General features: G+C 43.7%; 1 protein-coding gene and 1 non-coding gene across 3 annotated transcripts in view; one reads left to right on the top strand and one right to left on the bottom strand.

Moving 5' to 3' along the window:
• Window positions 1-373: 373 nt before the first annotated feature.
• On the bottom strand, window positions 374-476 carry LOC131832883 (U6 spliceosomal RNA). Its single transcript, XR_009354234.1, has one exon. It is a non-coding gene; the product is annotated as a U6 spliceosomal RNA (small nuclear RNA).
• Window positions 477-2724: 2248 nt separating this feature from the next.
• SH3TC2 (SH3 domain and tetratricopeptide repeats 2) overlaps window positions 2725-21361 on the top strand; it is a 53059-nt gene continuing 34422 nt past the window's right edge. Inside the window, exons 1-4 of one of the 2 annotated variants that reach the window (XM_059173989.1) lie at window positions 2725-3204; window positions 13126-13224; window positions 16832-16941; window positions 20063-20168. In XM_059173989.1, coding sequence (XP_059029972.1) covers window positions 2850-3204; window positions 13126-13224; window positions 16832-16941; window positions 20063-20168 — 670 coding nt within the window. In that variant the 5' untranslated portion in view covers window positions 2725-2849. Of the gene's footprint in view, window positions 3205-13125; window positions 13225-16831; window positions 16960-20062; window positions 20169-21361 lie in introns of both variants that reach the window. The other variant, XM_059173988.1, reaches the window with a different exon arrangement.

Here is a 21361-nt window from a genome sequence, read left to right as displayed (position 1 = left end):
GGTTAAGTCCTCCACATATCATTTTTGGAGGGGACAGAATTCCACCCATGACATTGTCTTCCAGCTATCCCCTTGAGTTATAGTTCTACAGTGCATATTTTATTATCACAACTAGATTGTGAACTTCCCAGGGAAGAAAATTCAATTTTATATCCAAAGAGTCCAGCTGGCTGCTCTTGGGCTGGATCTGGACTATAGGCATGTTTGTCTGCTCTGAAATATTGACCTACACAGTGCTGTGGGAGATTTTCTGAATTAGTCTGTAAGGATTCATTTTTTAATTCTTATTGTTCTTACTGAAGTATAATTAACATACAGTAAAATATTAGTTTCCAGTGAAAAACATACTGATTCCACAGTTCTATACAATGCTCAAAATGGCGGATGCTTCATGAATGTGCATGTCTTCCTTGCATAGAAGCCATGTTGGTCTCTGTATTGTTCCAATTTTAGTGTATGTGCTGCTGAAGAAAGACTAGTCTATGACTATTAAAAAGTTTGGGAGCTTCACATGCAAATCTTGATGTTAGGTTTCCGTGACAAACCAGAATGTCTGGCTACTTATCAGAGCAACATGGCACCATAGTCTTCAGTGCCTGAAGCCTAGCAGGGGCTTCTTAGTTGGGGCAGTGACCTTCTTGTACCACAGATATATTTAAACCCGACTGATTCTGCTTCTCTGCAGAAGAGTCTCAGTTTACACACTCTTCACTCAGAAATATGTCTAATATCTAAGCCCCTTTTACGACATCCACTGCTGTCACTCTGGTGCAGGCCATCATTATCTCTCAACTGACCTAGCCTCCCAGGCACCTCCAACCTATTTTCCAAGTAGCAGCAAGGGTGACCCTTTAAAGCCATAAGTCTATTTATGATAAAACTTTACTTAGTAACCTCCATTGTCTTCCATCCCACTCACAGGAGAAGCTGAAGTCCTTAGATGGCCTTCAAGGTCTTATGCAATCTGGCCTACGGTTGCTTTCTCCAACCACATCTCTATACCCTGCCCTGCTGCATAGCCTCCAACCACACATGCTTTTCCTTTCACTTTCCACCCATGGTCCAGCCTCAGGGTCTTGGAACTTGCTGCTCTCTCTGCAAGGAAAGCCCTTTGTGCAGGCTAATCCATCTGAGTTACCCATATGTAAGACAGCACTAGTTTTCTTGCATCTCAAGAGAAGCAATGACTTTATCCAGAATGAACTTGCCACAAATGTGTGTCTCAGCCAACTGCCTCAGGGCGTCATCAGGGACAGATGGGCTTCTTTTCATTGGTCTTGGTCACATGCAATTTTGGCCTATGTTGCTGCACCTGTGTAAGAACGGTGTGTAGGCTACTCAAGGAGAAATGATGTGAGTATTGGTCATCATGTGCACATTAAACCATGCTTTCTCTTCATTGTCTGATTCTCATGAACCTCCCAAAATTTTGAGTGACTATTTTCTCAAGAAACTCTTGCTCTTTTATCTTAAGTCTGAGAAAACATCCTAAAACACTGCTTTGTGAGGGAAAAGGCATGAGGCATTATGGGAAGTAGATGTTTTAGGCAGATGTGTGCAGAACAAACATCCTCCACATGATCCCCATGTGATCGGAGAGAACCTGTCCGTCCTTCCCCCAACCCCCCGCCCCAGCCCACCTCTCCTGGGTCTTCCGTTGCGGTCAGCTCTGAGGGTTCACTTCAGATCATCTACTTGTTTTCATCATGGTCACAGAAAAGCTTGTATGTCGGAAGAGTAAAGCTCCTGATCTGTGGAATCAATGAAACGGGGCTCCAGCCCCAAATGTGACATCCTAGATAGTGGGGCTCTGGACAAGTTATATGCCTCTCTTTGTAAGTTTCCTCACTTAGGATAGAGCTGCTAGGGCCTTCATTATGGGGCTGTTACGGGATTTAAATGCAGTCGTGTATAGTGAGTGCCTGGCCCGTGGCAAGCATTCAGTGCCCGGGAGTCAAGATGAGTCAGCACTGAAACTGAAGACGGACTCTGTCACCTGAGGCTGAGCTGCTGTGTGCGGTGGACACTCGTGACTGCTCCAGGGAGACTGACCCCTGGGCCATCCTTCACACCATCACCCCAGTGCTCCTCCCAGAATATAAACATGGCCAGGCCACCCCCCTCCTTAAAATGTGTGTGACACTGACCTCCAGTCCAGCCTGCAAGGAGCCTGCATGCCAGCCCTTAAGATCCTGCATCTTTTGGCTGCCCCTCCTCCTTCCTTGGTTCACTCACCACTGATCTTTGCTCTAGGCATTAAGAAAATAAGTAATTAATGACCCGTGAGCTTGGTCACTAAATCAGTCATGTCTCTGCTCTCAGTCTTGTGGACATTCAGCCATATTTTCTCTACCTCCTTTGAAAGATGTCACGGGAGGTTTTCTGTACTGTGTCCGCTGTATTCTCTGGCTCAGCTCCTTGGCCACAATGGGAAAGAGGCTGGTCTGGGGTGGCCAGGTTTTTGTGCATACTCAGAGCCTTACCAGATGTGGTCCTCCATCTTCTCATCTGGAAAGGTGCTGGGCTCCATCGGGGCCATTTCCCAGATCCCTTCTGACCAAAGCTTTGGGAGGAGGGGTGGGGCCCCACACACTTACCAGTGAGGAGTCGCTCCCGGTGCTGCTGGGGTTCACAGCCCCACCTTCACCCAGAGAGCCCAGGGAGGTGTGCCCAGAGAGACGCTGGGTGGGGTTGGCTTTCTCATTGGCAGGCGAGTCAGTGTGGGCCCAGTGAGTCCGGGGAGAACGAGAACAGCAGCCTGGATGTCTGGGATGGTCTCTGCCCTCCTCCCTGACCCTGGCCTCCCCCGCAGCAACCTAACTGTGTATCTCAGTCCTAGAATGTGAGGAATGTGCCAGAGCCTGATAGGCCTGAAGCGATCTGCAGAGAGGCAGGGAGGAGCGCTGCTCCTCAGTCAGAGGCCCGAGAGTGTAAGGACTCTGGGTCCTGAGGGCTGGGCTGCCCCTCCCCTCCTCCTTGGGCCTCCTGCAGCAGCCGGATCTCAAAGGCTCCATTGTGCATTGAGCTGGATTTTGGTCCCTAGTGTGCCAGGAAGGAGGCGGGAGGAGGGACACTGTAAGGAGGCTGTCCCCTCCCAGTGCTCTTCTGGCTGGTGTTCCCAGGGGCTTTGGCCTGGGGAGAATGATACACACATGGGTGGCTGCTTCTGCATTCCTGGGGAGCCGAGTCTGTCCTGGGGCCCAGGTGAGTTTCCTGAGGGGGAGGGGTGGGTTGGGTTTGGCCTGTGGCTTCGCTTGTGGTGGTTGGTCCAGTGAAGACTCAGGGATCTGCTGGGTAAGGAAAGTGACTTTTCTAAAGATGCCTCTGCTTTCTGACTCCCTCTCCTCCTTCCCTCATTCAGTATTTGTCATTCTGGCTTTGTAAAAACGGAGTAGACCCTGGGAAACTTCTACTTTTCCTGAAGAGAGACTTTGAGCTCACTCTGTGAGGAGCTGGTGCTGCTCTTGGCTGCCGCTCGCAGGGTGTGACTAACCCTTCCGTCTTTTTTTCCCAGGATTCCCTAGGTCAGGAAGGAACCTCGGGCAGGGAGGGCCTCTGGGGCCCATAGGTGGTCATAAATTTGGCCTCTGTCACTCAAACCTATTTTCATCAGGGTTGCTGTCACTAGAGAGAAACGGGCAATTTCCTACCTCCTACCTATTATAGTGTAATTTTTTTTTTGTACGTCAACTTGAAGCCATGGAGACCTGTCGCCTTAAGAAATTGTCAAGTCATCTGGGACTTGACATCAGGTGATCCGCCATTCCAGTTTGCCTGGACCCAAAGACTTTCTCAGGGTGTAGTTACTGCTAAAACCAGAAGAGTCCCCAGCAACCGAGGTGGTTAGTCACCCTAATGGAAGCTCCTTGCTTCTTTTAGGAGCAGGACCAAGGTGGGGTCCTGCCATCTTGAGTAGGGAATTTATCAGGATGTGTGGCAGCTTTGCGGGAAGGTGGCAGTCAGGGAGGACTTCTTGGAAGATAGGAGAGCATCACGCCAAGGAATCATTGCTAACCCTTGTTAGGATTCCATGTCTTCCTAGAGTACCATGTGGTTCCTTGGTCAGGGAACCCAGGAGAACCCCTAGCCAAGGCAAACGGATTTGCAAATGATGCCCTTGGCACAAAAGGCACAACCTCTACCTATGAAAACGTTTTGCTTCTCCAGATTTCTAAGATTTAGAAACTTTTAAGATCCTTTCGCTAAATCCTGTTGCCATTGTACCTCACAGGAGCAGATGCCTAATGGAGTGTGGGGGAACATGAGGGATCCCTGGTCTGCCAGCCAGGGACTTGAGTTCTAGATCTGTCTCAGTCTACCCACATTTGGGCAGGCATCATCATGGTGAATCACTGGGTCTTTGAGGCCACAGTGTCTGGCTTGATCGTGGTTCTTAGACTTGACTTGAGCAATTTACTTACCCTCTCTGTTTTAGTTCCCCTATCTGTGGATTTGAGATATCATTATGCATTCTTCATAGAGTTGTGGTAGGGATTAAGTGTATGTGTGAAACACTTAAAATGACCTGACACACAGTGAATTAAGCACAAGAAATGTCAAGCGTATTTATACTTCTATGACCCTAGCACATCAAGCTCTCTCTTAAGCCTTTGTTTGCTCATCTATAAGAGGAGGGATTGTAGGTGTGGCCTGCAGAGGTGCCCTCGGGAGCTCTGCTCCTGCTCTCTGAGCCCCAGGTGCAGATCTGCTTCTGTCTGACATCCTGTCCTCAGCCCAAGATTTCATGTACAAGAATTCTGTGGCTCAAAACCAACCAGCCAACCAACCAACACCAAAGAAAGCATCCTCAGAGTTCTTATGATATTATCATCCAGTGACTTCATGGTTTCACCTGGTTTGGGGCATCAATAGATGGTTGGCATCTCAAATCCACTATTTCTCTGAGTCAACTTGCCATTTCCTTTATCGAGGCTTCTCATGCCATGTCCCCAAACTGTTTTCTGCACTTGTCGGGGCCTTTCCCTAGGGAGGATGATAGGGGTGTTGTAGGTCTGAGGACCGTTGATATAAACACCCCCTGGTACGCTCCCCTATTTATCCTAGAGAAATGGAACAAAGTATGAGATATCCTGGAGTGACTCCATAGTTCTGTGACTTTGGGCAAATCTCTCACATTCTTCAAACCTCAGTTTTCCTGTCTGTAAACTGGATTGAATGGTACTATCTGTCACATGGAGTTGTGGGTGAGGATTACATCAGATAATTCATCTCATGGATTTGGTGAACAATTTGGCTTCTGATTACCCCTCAGTACTTGTGGGCTGTTTTATTGTTCCCTAGTAGAGACTATTCCTACAACCCTTCTCCCTATTCTGGCTCCACTGTGCTCCTGTTTCCGGCTGCTTCTGCCATTACATTACATTACATTTAAGGGGGAGTCAACAGCAGTCCTGAACCAGCAGTCCTGAGAACCAGCAGTCCTCAGAGGAAGGGGGGAAGGAAAGGAGGAGGTCCTTGGTAACACTGAGCCCTGGACAGATGCCTAGCTGGTTTGCTGCGGTGTCACACGATGATGAATGTTGGCTCTGGCCACCCCAGGTGACCTGCATTCCCACACGTGGGCTCTGCCTGTGGCATCTGTTCCCGGTAATGCTTCTCATTGGCTCACATAAATCTCCCCAGTGCACATGGCGAGAGGTGCTGGTTCTGGTCAATTGCCGTCATGTCTGTCTTTCTGGAACCTTGGAGAGTCTGGCTGCTGTTTAATAAAGTATAGTTGCTCATAGAGGATCGCAAAGTAAGTCATGTCAAAGTTCATTGACCTAAAAGCTTCTAGCACTGCCCCATAATCGTCAACACTTTCTTAAAGAAATTTGGCAGACCTACACTCCTAAACAGGGGATGTGAGACAGAACATTTGCCTATATTGATCGCTGGTGTTTTTAACTAACAACACTTTTGGTAAATGTGAATCATGAGTATAATAATAGGAAATTGAGGGAAAATGCTGGTAATAGTGAATGATGCCTCATATTTGAACTTTAGAAAGCTTGTGAGGCATTTTGAACTTACTGATAATAGAGAATTTCAGAACAATAAACCCACCATCTAACTCTAACACCTTTCTACATTACACCATATCCACTTCAGAATATTTTTATTTCATTCTCTTACTTAAAAAAAAAAATCAGGGGTGCCTGGGTGGCTCAGTGGGTTAAGCCTCTGCCTTCTGCTCAGATCATGGTCTCAGGGTCCTGGGATCGAGCTCCGTATTGGGTTCTCTGCTCAGCAAGGAGCCTGCTTCTTCCCTTTCTCTCTGCCTTCCTCTCTGTCTACTTGTGCTCTCTCTCTCTATCTCTCTGTCAAATAAATAAATAAATCTTAAAAAAAAAAATCTTTGCAGGGGCAAGGAGGGTCTTGTGGTAGTTCTCCCCAGTCTCAGTTCCCTCCCTCCCTTCCTAGCGTTAATCACTTTTATGAATTCAGTGATTTTGTTCTTCTAGTACATGTCCATGTGCCCAGAATCACTGCAAATAATTTTTTTCTGAAGATTTTGATAGTGAAACAAAATGATACAGTTACGCATCTTGCTTCCCCCCCCCCCCCTACACATGGTGATCGGAGAGACATCCATGTAGGGAGATGGAGCCATGGCTGTGATTAGCATCTGTCCTAACAAGGACAGTGTAGGTTTACATATTAAAACCTGCTGATGGTGTGACCATCAGGACGAAGAAGGAAAAAAAAATATGCATGCAGGGAAACCCTTCTTCAAGTTTTCTTCTTAAAGTTGGGGTGGAAGGTGGGGGCTCACATCCAGCAAGTTGTTGAGAGTGAGATGTTTCCAGATTAGCGACTTCGGACTTCAGAGATCGGAGGTCCGGTTAACGTTGTGATGGCAGCACGGTCTGACCCCCGGGGATCTGGAGGGCCTCTGACTCTGACACAAACTTGCTGTGTGACCTTGGTAGAATCACTACTCCTTTGTTTCTTTGCAGTAAAATGAGGAGTAGAATGAAATGATCTCTTAAATCCCTTTTATCTCTTCATTTTCTCTAAGTATTGCCTCTTCCTTATTTTTATCCCTCACCCTCGATATGTCAAGATGCTTTCTCTTTTCTATCTTTAAAATACCACGTCATTCACGATATCCCCTCCCCTCTCATTTGCCAAAATCGCAGCACACAGTCTCACACATACACTCCTGGATTGCCATACAGATTTTAGCTGGCCTTCCTCCCTCTCGTCTTTCCTTCTCCCCTGTGCTTCTCGTGCCACCCCAGGTAGAATTTCCACTGTTATTATGGTATTCCCATGCTCAAGAATGCTTCATGCCTCCCTATTGCTGGCTGTATCTGTTCTAAATTCCTCTGTTTGCTTTGAAATGCCGTCCCTATCCTGACTTTGCCTTATTTACCAATTTTAGCCCTATGATCCCTGACCTCTCTGGTATGTACAGACTGGCTTCTGCTGTCTCTGTGTATGCAAAGTTCATTCCCCCTTATCTTGCTGATCTCTGTGCCAGTAATTTTGCTCCCTTCCCCATATAAATCTACCAAGAAAATGAAAAGGAAGCCACAGACTCAGGTATAATACATGAAAACCACACATCTGATACTTGTATCCAGAACACTAAAAACAAACAAACAAACAAACAAAAACCACCCTGGGATACCTGGGTGTTTTAGTCAGTTAAGCATCTGCCTTCGGCTCGGCTCATGATCCCAGGGTCCTTGGATTGAGTCCCACATAGGGCTCCTCGCTCAGTGGGGAGTCTCCTTCTCCCTCTGCCTGCTCGGCCTTCTGCTCTCTCTCTCTCCCTCTCTCTGGCAAATAAATAAGATCTAAAAAACCCACCCTTATAGCTCAATAATGAGAAGGTAAATAACCTAATGCAATGGAGCAAAATGTTTGTAAAGACACTTTCATTCAGAAAAATGTATGTATGGTAAATAAGCACATGAAAGAAAGGCTCAATATCATTAGTTATTAAGGAAATGTCAACTGAAACAGTGAGATAAAGCTACACACCCACAGAATGGCTGAAATTAAAAGGCCTGATACTTTCAGAGGTTGGTGGGGGATACGGAGTAACCAGAAACCAGAACTCTCTTACATTGCTGATGGGAATGCAAAACAGTATGTCTGTTTTGGAAAGGAGTTTGGCAGTTTTTAACTAAATGTCAATTTTTAAAACAATTTGTACCTTTTTCTCACCCATAATAATAATAAGAACAAAAATGAAACTAGCCTATACCAAAAGTAATTTGTTGATTCATAAATGAAAAGTCCAGGGGTTGTTGGCTTTAGGTATGGTCAGATCAAGATAGCCAAATTATATTATTAGAAAGTTAGCTTTCCTAAACTCCTAAAGTTTAACTGGGTTTGGCCTCAACCTCAGGCGCACCTTCCCTGGGGGGTATGCCCCACAGAGCTGGCATAGCCACAGCTCCAGGTGCAATGGAAAGAAATCTCTTCCTGCAGAGTGATCCTGATGTGGGTCTGAGGACTAGTTCTCATCGGCTCCACTTTGGTTATGTGGCCATGGGATAACATAATGTGATCGGCTTATGCTTGAGTCCGGTGCCCACTTTTGGAGATGAGAATGGAGTCAGCCCCGCTTGAACCCCATGGACTGGGTTTACGGGGCTCATCTGGCTAATGAGGAAGCTCAAGGTTGAGTCTGGGACTGTGTCATGGCCATCTTAGCTCTTAGTCACTTCTCCACCTGCCTCCAGTGTTAGAAAACAAATGTGCGTTTATTACAGAATATTTGGAAAGTAGACAAAAGTAGACAGATAATGAAAAATGACCCAGCACTAGCCTCTATGGACCTTTTGGTCTCTTTCCTTTCAGTCATTAAAAAAATCATACATCTTTTTAAACATACTGTATTCTATATGATAGCTTTTTGCCTTGATTTGTCTCTAGTCCCTTTTTAAGACCCAGCTAAGTCTTCATATTCTTTCATGTTGAAATACAGTCCATGTGCCAAAAAGCTCCACAAACTGTGAATCCCTGTGCAGCCATTAGCTGTTCTTCCTATTATGTGGCTCACCCAAATTTTCCAGATTCCTTCTTGTCTCTCAAATGGCCGCCCTCTGGCTCATGGGTCCCCAGGCAGCTGGCACACAGGCTCTCTCTACTCTAGAGATTCTCACACTTTAAAGGACAAGAGAAATCCTCAAAATGCTCATTGAAAATGCGCATCTCCAGATCTACCCCTAGAAATTCGGAGGTGAAGTAGGTAGAGAAGAGCTCAAGGAATATTTCTAAAAGTTTCTTCTATTAAAATTTACCGTTTATACAGAACTATCCTCAAAAATCACATGTGTACCGCTCAGTGAATTTTCACAAGGTAAATATATCCATCTCTGCTGCTTCCTGGGGTTGCTGTTCATTTATTGTACTTAATGGTATAGACTGGCACTTACTTACCCATTCTCGTGTAGAGGGACATTTGGGCTGTTGCCAGGTTCTGCGTATTATCCATATTGCTGCTGTGAATATTTTAGTAGATGTGTTTTGGTGAACACATATATGTATTCTTTTGAGTATATGCCTGGGAATGGAATTTCTGGATCTTACCGCATGCATATATCCAACTTGAACTGATAAGTCAGTTTCTCCCAAGCAAAAAATCTTCAAGCCTTACTCTCACACTTGCTGTATATGGGATGGGAGTTTTATCTGTCTTTTTTATTTTAGCCGGTCTGTGTGGAGGTGTTCCATCATAGTTTTAATTTTCATGTCCCTCATGAGTTTGAGAAAATTTTCATAAATTTATTGGCCATTTGGATATTGCCTTTGGTAAGTTTATTTGTGCCTTTAGTCCATTTTTTTCAAAGGTCTTATTTATTTATTTGACAGAGAGAGAGATCACAAGTAGGCAGAGAGGCAGGTGGAGGTGGCGGAAGCAGGCTCCCCACTGAGCAGAGAGCCTGATGCGTGGCTTCATGTGGGGCTCGATGCAGGGCTTGATCCAAGGACAATGAGATCATGACCTGAGCCGAAGGCAGAGGCTTAACCCACTGAACCACCCAGGCGCCCCACCTTTAGTCCATTTTTCTAGCGGGTTGCCCATCTGTTTCTGAAAGCTGCTTAGAATTCTTCATATATTCTGGATTTGAGTTCTTTACATTCTATACATTCTATTATACTTTCTTCGACTCCCCTCACTTACCTTTCACCCTATTATTTGCATCTTTTTATTAACAGAAGTTCTTCATTTTATTTATTATTTGTATGTTTTGTTTGTATTTGTATGTATTTTTTTTATTATGTGTATTTGTATGTATTATTTATTTATTATTTGTATGTGTGTGTGTGGAGGGGGTGGGTAAAGCTTTCCCATCCAGTTTAGGAAAGAGCTGGTTACTTCAAGTCATGCAGATATTCTTCTTTCTTTTTCTTTTTTCTTTTTAAGATTGTATTTATTTATTTGTTAGCTAGAGAGCGTGCGCATGAGCAGGAGGAAGGGCAGAGGGAGAGGAAGAAGCAGGCTCCCTGCTGAGCAGGGAACCCGATGTGGGGCTCCATCCCAGGACCTTGAGATCATGATCACTTTAGCCCAAAGCAGATGCTTCACTAACTGAGCCATCCAGGCATCCCTCTTCTCTATTCTTCTACCAGTTGGCTTGGACAGACAACTCTTTAAAAACCAGCACCTAGGTAATTCTGATGCAGTGTATAAATTATGGCTTGTGAAACCTTCCATTTTCTGCTCTAAACCTCACACATCTTTTCAGAGCTTTCTGCCCTGCCCTCTCCCTCAAAGCAGGGTGCCATGAACGTCCTTCTTCAAGGTGGGCATACAGGGTGGGCATTCACCATCCTTAAGCCATTGTTTCTTTCCATGCAGTCTTGCGATAGGGACTCTTTCTCAAAGCTCAAGGGGGCCAGATGGGAATGGGTAAATTTGACGGTGTGCAGACTGTGGTGGTCAGAGAAGAATGAATGACTGCAGAGGGACAGCAAATGCTTGGCTCCAGCCGACTGGGGCCACATGAGACCGAGGGTCCCAAACTACAGATCTTCCTGCTTTCAAAGCCAAGCCAAGCATCTGGGTTATGTAAAATATCCCAATTTCTGATTGATGTTGAGCAATTCAAATTCAAGCTTTGAAAATTCACTGGGTGGGGAAAAGAAAGAAAGAATAACAAAAAAGAACAAAAGAAAAGAAAAGAAAAGAAAAGAAAAGAAAAATGTTGTTTGTGATGGCCTCTGGCCCCTTGTCTATCTAACTTTTCAAATTGTCATAGAGTAGAGAAGCAGGCAGCCACTCCAAGTGCGATCCTGGGACCAGCAGTAGACAACCCCATCACCCCCCCGACTCCAGGAGCACATTAGACATGCAGAACCTTAGGCTTTCAACCTATTGAGGCAGAATCTAAATTTTACCAATACTCTCAGGCCTTTCACACACACATGAAAGTTCGAGAAGCACCAGTCTAGATGTATCATTCCAAACACTGGCTCAAATTAGAATCGTTTGGGGAACTTAGAAGAATTTCTATGGCTGGGCTGCACTATGGACCACGTCAATCAGCCTTCCTGGAGATGTGGCTCAGGCGCTGCTATTTTTAAAAAGCAATCTGAGTGATTCAAACAGGCAGTCAGAGTTGAGAACCACTAACTCAGATCCATCTGTCATTTGCGAGTGGGAAAAAACCCTCAGAAAACGGATAGATGAAATGTCTTGCCCAAGGTCATTAACTAATGTATGGAAGAATCTGATTTGTGCTCAACCTCTTATCTCATGATTCCCAAGCCAGTGCCTTTTTGCTACAGTTACCTTTGGTTCCTGGGGGGCAGAAGTACAAAATGATCTAGTTCAATGATAGCTCATTACTCTCAGCTTTCCCGCTAAGCTGCTTTCAACACTGAACCCCTAATAAGACGAGAAGCTGTGAGCTGACAGGTCCTTCCTTCTGCCTGTTCAAGCCCAAGTCCATTTCATTCTCTCTATACATCACCCCAAAAGTGCTAACCGCTCTGACTGTGAAGAAATGGAAGGTCCTCCACTTGGGTGTCAAAACGGGTGACACTTGGTGTCAAAAATCTCGCTGCATAGGCCTGGAGCAGGGAGCAGAGGCCCAGACTCCTGGCAGCCGTGTGAGGATCTGGTGTCAGCATTCATCAGCAGTGAGTGGATGGAGTGGGATGGCTGGTCCCTTATCCGTCTTGGGCTGCATCAGTAGAAGAACAGGTCCACAGTGCAACACGGGTAGGTCTGCTGGACTCCGATCCAGCACAATTTTACAATCAAAGAAACTGAGAGAAGTGAGGGGCTTGCAAACAGTGGTAGAGCCAAGATTCCTAATCCCTCTTTCGAGGTCCAGGCAGTGCTTATAGTATTCTGACCACTCCCCCAACCCTGGTATAGTCCTTGAACAGTCTCATGGTCAAAGGAAAAGAGTAAATAAAAGTAATGTGTTACAGACTTGAGTTCTCTTGTATCTTGGGGATACCACAAGGGAGGCCCACATTTCATAGTGGTGCTTATGAAATTTCCCTTTATTCGTTTATATCCACTGCCTCATGCTTTACAGCTATACTCACTTCTCTTTTCAACTCTCTGCTGTCAAAAGTGCCTCCTTCCTAAGCCTCTTCTTCCTTCCCCTTTCTGCTCCAATTCGACAGCAGCAAAGACAGGAACATTTTGGAGATCTGAGGAGAGGCCCCATACAGGACTCCAGTGGGCAAACACTCTGGGGGCCATCAATACATTTCAAGTCCATTACAAGCATGTCCCGCCATCTCCTGCATGATGCCACCTTCCCTGGCTCTGCTCCAGCACTTCCATTATCCACCCATTACCTTAAACCTTGTTGCAGTCAAATCTTTAATGACCTTGTAGCTCCAGCATATATTGAGCATTTCAGTGTCCTCAGTCCTCAGCCGTGATACTCAGTCTGACCTGTGGGTAGGGATCTGTTTTATTTATTTACCTTAAATAAAACAGGGATACTCAGGCTACTGAAGAATTGAGATGAGGGGCATGACTGTTGAGTACTGAGTAATTATTAGGAAAGGGTGTTAGCAAGGAGAATTCTTCCAGGCCACCTGCCCTGGAGAAAAGATGGTCACTTGACAATGATTTGCAGTCCATGCTTATAACTTGCTTACACTCACACGAATGCTTTTTCATTTGCTTTCCTCCAGGTAAAGAAACTCCTTCCAAAGATCCAACCGTATCAAGTGAGTTTATAGCCTCATCTGAAGACAAGGAAAGATGTTGCCTGCCACAGAATATGAATCCAGGTATCTAAGCTCCTGAAGAGAAGTCCCATTTTTAAAAAAAAAATTTTTAATTTTTTTTTTTTTTTCTTTTTTTTTTTATTTTTTTTTTTTATTTTTTTTTTATTTTTTATTTTTTATAAACATATATTTTTTATATACATATATTTTTATCCCCAGGTCTGTGATTTCCATGTAGAATGCCACAGTACCCTCCTTATCTCTCATTTGCAGGCTCCCTTCCTTTTATCCTTTCTAGGCACCATCACCAAATGCATCTTTGTAGGCACGACCTTGACCATGGTATCCACTTGCTTTCAAACTTTCCAATGCTCTCCATTGTCTGCAAGATGAAAGCTTTTCGGGTGAACACTCAAAGACTTTCACAATCTGGGCCATATTAGGAGCTCCAGACAGATTTGCTCTACAAAAAAAGAAAATCAGCAATTAAATTTTAAGGTGCCAGAGGACAGTGTTAATTTTGGGGGATACTTCTATATTTATTTTACATGGTATCCTAAGGAGTTATTTATACATGGCTGGTTTTTCAGAACATGTTTGGTAAATAAATACACAAAGGGTTGAGTAAATATTTGCAGGTCATGTTTGTAGTCTATATACAGTACCTTATACATAGCAGGTTCTCGATAATCGCTTGTTGAATAAATGCGTAAGTGAATAAAGGGTTGAATATACGGGGTGAGAGGCGACCAGCAGAAGAGCCCCTGTATGAATCTTTCAGAAGCAGTATAAGATTTTGAAATTAACGTGAAGGAAATCTTATTCTCAAGACATGTCTTTCACAAGGTTCCGGGTTAGAGACCTCAGCAGAACTGGCGGGAAGTTGGCAGCAGAAGGCTCTATGCCCGGGTTGAACTTTGTGCCGGAAGCTCTGGGGATCAACCTGTGGAAAACCCAGCATCTGTCCTACAGTAACAGGGGCCATTTTGGGGGGCAAGTCGTGTGCCAAGTAGGTGCTAAATGACCGCCTCTCATTCTCACGTGCACACGTCTAAGAGGTGCCCCCAAATACCCCATGTCTAAGGTGCCAGAGTCTTAGAGAGAAAGGCAACCTTCCCATTGCCACAAACAGGGCAGGTCTGTGATGAGACACGGGTTCAAGCCCCCGTCCTTGTTCATAGCCACCATGCTTCATTATCCCTCCAAACACGTACTTCTCTTGGGCAGACAAACAATTGATTTGTGAAAAAGATTTACATTAAGAACCGTTCAAAGGACAGAAACCAGGTAAATAGATGGTGTGTACATCTCCTACCAGGTTCCTTCCTTCCCCAGTTGCAAATTCAGTCAAACTGCTGGGCTGGCCATGAGAAAAACCTTGCCCTTTCTTGTTCTTGTATCAATCTGCTTCTTTGCCTGTTAGCTTGAGCTGTCCTTGACAAAAGGTGACATGCCACCTTTTGTTTCCAGAAAGCAGTACAATCAGCATTTTGCCTTATCAGTGCATGAAGCCCAATGAACAAATGAGAGGCTGAACTTGTCTGTCTTTTAGCATTTTCCACTGTGATGCTGTTTCCTGGAAAGTCACTGAGTGAGACGGGGACATTCTACCCCAGCCTCCAACCTCTCCTTCATGCGGAAGAGTCACGGACAAAATCAATCAGATACATTAGCATGATTAAACCACCGGTATTCAGAAGGACTTAAAAAAAATGGCAAAGTGTATTTCATACTAACGCTGGAGTGAGCTTGATTTATTTCCCTGTCTGGTCATGCTGAGGGGACCACTGGATTCCATAGTGGGCCCAGACGGCAGGCTCTGAGTGGCAACTCTTACATGTCGAGATCTCAAAGGCAGTTTGCTTATTTAAATTCAGGTCTTTTGAGTGACATATCCGTGGATTCATATTCAGGGCAAGGAGATCCACTCTGAAGGCTGTCATTCACTGGGGACTATTGTGAGAGATTCTAGAAGGGAGTTTGGATCAGGCTTCAGAAGGACAGGAAAGATGGATTTGGTGAAAAGAAGTCACAGTCAGAGTCAGGGTTGATTACAGGTATGACAAGATGAGGGCAGAGGGACAGTAATCCCTGCAGAGCTGGGGTGGGGGAGTTTGTGAGAGTCAACAGCTAACTCTTAATGTGTTAATTGAATATTTATTATGTAGGAGGCACTGAACAAAAAGCTTTATACGCATAATCTCCTTTGTAAGCCTCTTAAAAGCCCTGTGAAATAGATACTTGGCAAGTCATTTTGCTAATGGGAAAAGTCAAGTGTAGAGAGATAATTAACTGTTTAGCAGGGGCACAGTGAGCGAGGGCAGAGCCAAGCCTTGAGCCCAGGTCTGTGTGACTCCACCTCCCTGGCTTCGCCTCCTCTGTAGAGGTCGGTGTGCTGATCCGTGAGGCTACCAGAGAGAGGGCTGGGTGGGACGGCTGAAGATGGACGGCTTGGCTGAGGTTAGAACACAGGCCAGGGAGAAGCAGAGTGGAAGACTTCTGCCCGCAGTTTGCACCCATGCCAGGCCAGTTGCGGATGTCCTATTGGAGTTGGATGGCAGCCACAGCATTTTTAGGACTTCTAGGTTAAAAATGGGCTTTTTAAACATAGGAGTCCAGGCTGCTTTGTGTTACCCAGGGCAGCATGAAAAGGACTGTCTTTAATCTCAGGGATCGGCAAAGTCCCTGGCAAGTTAAGGCTTGAAGAGAGACCTCCATTATCCAGTCCAATGACTTTTTGGTTCATTGTGTTTGATTATTAACAAGATTGCTACTTATTGTCCAAGAAGATGTGGCAAAGTGCAGTTATAAGATGAACCTCCTCAGGGTGGCCTTTTCCAACAGCACCGTCCGAGGCGCACCCCTGCCCCTTGCAACTACTGCATCATGCTGTTTACCTGATTACATTGCTTTCCTAGCACTTTTTTCTATCTGAATGTATTGTGTTCATAGAATCAGTTACTTGCAAAGAATACGAGCTCCATGAGAACAGGGACCATGTCAATTTTGTTTCCTGCTGTATCCCTGAACCTGAGACAGCTTTTGCTCATAGTATTGGTTGAATAAATGTGCATTTCAAAGAAATTAAACATAGACTTTAGTACATTAAGCAACTATCCTGGAAAACATTAATGGACTCATCATTAGAAACAGTTTAGAGAAAATGTATGGTGTATACATAATGCACAAAGTATAGACCATCTATTACATATCATAGATTTGACATATAAATGATTTCCACATATATAAATAAATTAGTATTTATAGTATTTATTAGTATTAGTATTTATAAATAAATTAGTATTTGTTCAAAACTTTCACAAATCATCCACAGGAAGGTGTATATGTCTAGCTCTTTTTGTTGGCACTGTCACCTTGGTGCCAGGCAGCCTAGAAATATACCTTGTTCAAAGCAGAAATAACAACAGCAACTCCTGGGATTCCAGAACATTCTCAGGCTTCAGCCTCTTCTTTCTTTCTTTTTTTGCCCTTGGAGGTCATTTTAAAGGAGGTGCTCAGGAGATCGTGAAGATTACTTATAATCTCTAAATAATGAGGGCACCAATTTAAGATTTAGGTGTGGGAAACATTGGGGTTCATCTAATTCTTTTTTCCCTTTTGTTGCATTTCCAGCCTGCCCTGATTGGCATTCCTGTCTTTTCTCTTTAAGATCTGACGCTCTCCTTCAGTGTGAAGAGCCGCTCCCAGCGGTGTGTAAATGGCCTCCTGCAGGAAGCGGCCAGGAGGCGGCTCTGGGCGCTGGAGAATGAGGACCAGGAGGTGCGTGCCCTGTTTCAGGTGAGCTGGGGTGGCCCCATGAGGCGCTGACCCTGCCTTGTGTCCGTCTGCGGCAAGGCTCTCCAGCACCTAGGACAGCGCCGGGAACAGAGTAGGCTCTCAAGAAAACAGCTAAAGGAAGGAAAGAATGAATGAAATCTACACATTTGCTGCTCGGCAAGAATAGGCACTACTCAGAAGGGGGCAATCTCTGGGGTTGCAGAGTCAGAGAAAAAACGGTTTAAAATCTGCCACTCATGGCTCTTTGACCTTCTATAAGTGACTCACATGTCTAGGACGAGAATTGTTAGGATATTTACCTCATGAAGTATAACTCTTAAAAAATGTGATAAATTTGAATTTTGTTGTTTTTTTCATTGTGATAAAACAGACGTAATGTAAATTTTCAGTGTTAATTATTTTCTGTGTACATTTCAATGGCATCAATGTACTCACATTGCTAAGTACCCGTCACCACTATTCATTCCAGAACTTTTTCATCGTCCCAAACTGAAACTCTCTATCTACTAAATAGTAACCCCTTCCATCCCCTTTCCTCACCACGGGTAACCACTAAGTATACTTTTTTTCCCCTGAGGTACCAAAATTGCCAATCAAAAATTAATAACTATGTATTTTAGAATGAGAGGAGAAAAAGGCAATAAAGTAAATAAACCAGTCCTTCCTCTTTCATAGTGGGTAGCTAGTACCTTCAGTTGTTAAACCAAGGAAGAAGGATATGACCAAATTATTTACAGTTTAGGAGGAACTTTTTTTTTTTTTTTAAATTTAAGAACTTATTCATTTATTTGACAGGGAGAGCACAAGCAGGAAGAGCAGCAGAAAGAGGGAGAGAGAGAATCAGACTTTCTGCTGAGTAAGGAGCCCAACATGGGGCTGGATCCCAGGACCCTGGGATCAAGACCTAAGCTGAAAGCAGACACTTAACTGACTGAGCCACCCAGGTGTCCCCTAGGAGGGACTTACAAAGAAAACCAAACTCAGAAATGGTTAAAAGTTGTTGCAACTAGAGATGGGAGAAAAAGAACATTACTTCATGTAATAAACTAGTATGTTCTAGTTATTTTTATAGTCTCTGAATTAATTTGATACAAATTAAAAAGGGAAACATGTTCTATTAATCTGTCATGTTAAAAAAAAAAAAAAAAAGACTGGTTTGTTGGGAGGAGCCAGTGAGTCAGTATCTGGAGAGAGCTTGGCACTTTGCTTGGGTGGTGGCATGTTCTCCCTAAACAGCAGAGAAATTATAAATAGTAGGGTTTTTTTTTTTTTTTTTAATTTCCAGAATTCAGAAAGTTGGAGGCATGAGCTGCTAACTGGCACCATAGTTCTTTTAAAAATTTGAGTCACTTTTGGTGTGGGCCAGGGCTGGGTTTGATTGAGTCAGGTGATCTGTTGGGCTGAAGGTTGATCTGGACCAGCTTGTGCAAAGGAGCAGAGACCTGGAGTCAGCTGGATCTAGGCTCCTGTCAGGGGCCACGACCTAAGTACAGGTGACCTGGGGCAACTGCTTAACCTGTCTGTGCCTGGGCTTCCTTGACTATAACACACGGATAATGCCATTTTCTATTAAATCTGAGATGCTGCTTGATTATAAAATGCAGCAATATTTTCTATACCTTGAAGAAGGGGAAATAAATACTGTCAATTAAGTATGATGTCACACTTCTTTATCTTTAATTTCAGAAATGATTAAGTGTGGTAAAAGTGCATCTTGAATGGATTAAGTAGTGTAATTGTACTCTTTGCTGCAGTAGGGTTATTGTGAGTTAAATGAGGCATTGTTGGTAGAGGAGTGAAGTGCATAACAATGGATGAATCTCCGGGAAATGAGTATTTATCCAGAATCCCTTCCCTTATCAACAGGATCTGGGGACTCCTGGGGCCTGGTATGGGTTCTCTTCCTTCCTCTCTTTCCATCTTCTTCTTCTTTTCAAAGGGTTCCCCCACAACAGTGTTCCAGGGGTTGATCTTTGATGGCAGGACCTGGAGGAAGGATGTTCTGACCATCACTCATGATAGTCAACTCTAGAAGCTTGGATAAGCAACAGAGAAAGATTTTAGGGGAAAACCAAGTCTGTACAGTAGGTCAGGTCTATTTTCTCGGGTACTTAAAAAAAAAAAAAGGGAGGGGGAGCATGCAAATTGACACAGTACAGCCTTTCTAGAGGGCATTTTAGGATGGAAAACATGAATATCCACATTCCCAACTGCACATCTCAGAATTACTTGTGTCAAAACCTCAAAGATGTGTACAAACATTTAGCTATAGGATGTTTCTCACCGTACTGTTCAGGATGGTAAAAAAAATGAAAACATCTCAATTGTCTCACCCTAAGGAAATGCTAATAACTTTGTTAATGTAATAATGGCATGAGTAACTGTTACAAATACTGTAAATTGATTAATGATGTGGGAGATGGTTCGTTTCCAAAGATTACAAAACAATTTATAGAACGTGATTCTATTTATATAAATAGAATCATGCATAGGGAAAAGGATTCAAAGTTAATACACTGAAGTGTTAACCAAGATGAGCTCCCGGAGGAGGGACTGTGGATGATTTTTGTTTTTTTGTGTAATTCTCTTTTTCCGTTTGTCAATTTTATAAAAATAATCATTAGACATAGATTCATGGTCAAACTTGCTTCCAATGTGCCTTCTCTTATTTCTCCTTCACCTTCCCCCATCCTCCTTTTTTTTTTTTTTTTTTTTTTTTTTTTAAACATGAAAGGTAGAATTCTTTGCACATAGTTCTGAATCCTGGTTCCTTCTGTTGCTGCTATTGTTCTGTGTAGCTGGGTATTTTTGGAGGCTGCTTCAGAGCACAAAGAATTTCCTCACTCTCTTTTACGGCTGCATAGTATCATAATATTCTATTGCATGGGTGAATCAGAATTCATTTTATCCAGTCTCCTATTGATGGACTTTTAGGTTATTTCCATTTTTTTCTTTTTCTATTTTGTGTGTGTGTGTGTGTGTGTGTGGTATAAGAAAACTTCAGCGCTACAATCAAGAAATTTATATGAAGCATTTTGCACTTGTCTGAGTTTGTTAACAGGAGACGGTCATCCCAGGCTGATTCACTCTTCTCTTTACCCAGGACCTCTCAGCCAGGCTGGTGGGCATCCAGTCCCAGAGGGCTCAATTCCTCATCACCTTCAAGACCATGGAGGAAATCTGGAAGTTTTCCACCTACTTGAACTTAGGTATGACACGGAGTAGGCAGGTGGAAGAGAACCTACATCTTGGTTCCACCCATCAGGAGGGATTGACATTAGGGATTGACATTAGGTCTGGATCTGATAATTAAAAGAGGTAAAGCCCTGACACAGATGGTTAAATTCTGAAATATCACAAACTGCCTGGAACTAAATCTAAAGCAAATATTAACTATTACTCTCAAATGCTAGCAAATCTAGATTCTGTTAGATTTGCTAGCATTTGAGAGTAATACTAGCTACTCTCAAATTACTCTCAAATTACTTTGTTTTCAGGGACAGACTACTGTCTTCAACAGTCAATCCATTGGTAAACTGTTCTTGGTGATCACTAAATTTGATGGATGAACTGAAAGGCAGATTGATGGTTAAAAAAAAAAAAAAAAGGAACCAGTCTTGAGTCAGATCAAAGTAGCTGCTCAAAATAGTAAAGTTGTGGATACTTTAGCCTATGTTTTTGGACAAGAGTTAAAGAAAGGGATGGGCGAGTTATCTGCTAAAGGGGACTCAGATTGCAGGATTTTCTAGAAAATGACGACATGGGGTGGAGGGTCAAGATGGCTCTTGGCTATAAGGTAGAACTTCTCTCATAGTCATATTGATTTCCTGCCCACCACACTGTGTGTCTCCTTCCGTGATCATTTAGAGACCTGTCTTTAATTCAAAGTGTGCTCCATGGACCAGCACTTTTGGCATTGCATGGAGTTTGTTAGAAAAGTAGAATCTCAGGCCCCACCTCAGACCTACTGAACCAGCATCTGTATTTTAATAAGATCCCCAGGAGATTTGTGTGCACAATGATAGAAAACACACAAGGCCTAATCACAACAGTCAGAATGGAAAGAAACAGGTTTTTGCATCTTAAGAAAGAGGATGTCTCAAAGGAAGCAAAATGTTAACACAAATAACTCGCATTCGTAAGAATGCTTAAAATACCCTCTGTAATTGCAATTTGCTTAGTATCTAGTTTGGTTTTAACAAGGGAGCACACGCTGGGCATTAATGATGGAAAGAATCACAGAAGGGATGATAAAGCCAATCCTGACTCCTTTGTGGGTCATGGACAACCCTCTAGCCACTGCATCATTAGGGGTTCAGGAATTTTTTTTTTTTAATCAACATATAATGTATTATTTGTTTCAGGGATACAGATCTGTGACTCATCAGTCTTAAACAATTCA

The sequence above is a fragment of the Mustela lutreola genome, chromosome 5, assembly GCF_030435805.1.
Source record: "Mustela lutreola isolate mMusLut2 chromosome 5, mMusLut2.pri, whole genome shotgun sequence".
Lineage (NCBI taxonomy): Eukaryota > Metazoa > Chordata > Mammalia > Carnivora > Mustelidae > Mustela > Mustela lutreola.
Note: the sequence above shows the minus strand (reverse complement) of the source record. Positions and strands in the feature narration are given on the sequence as shown.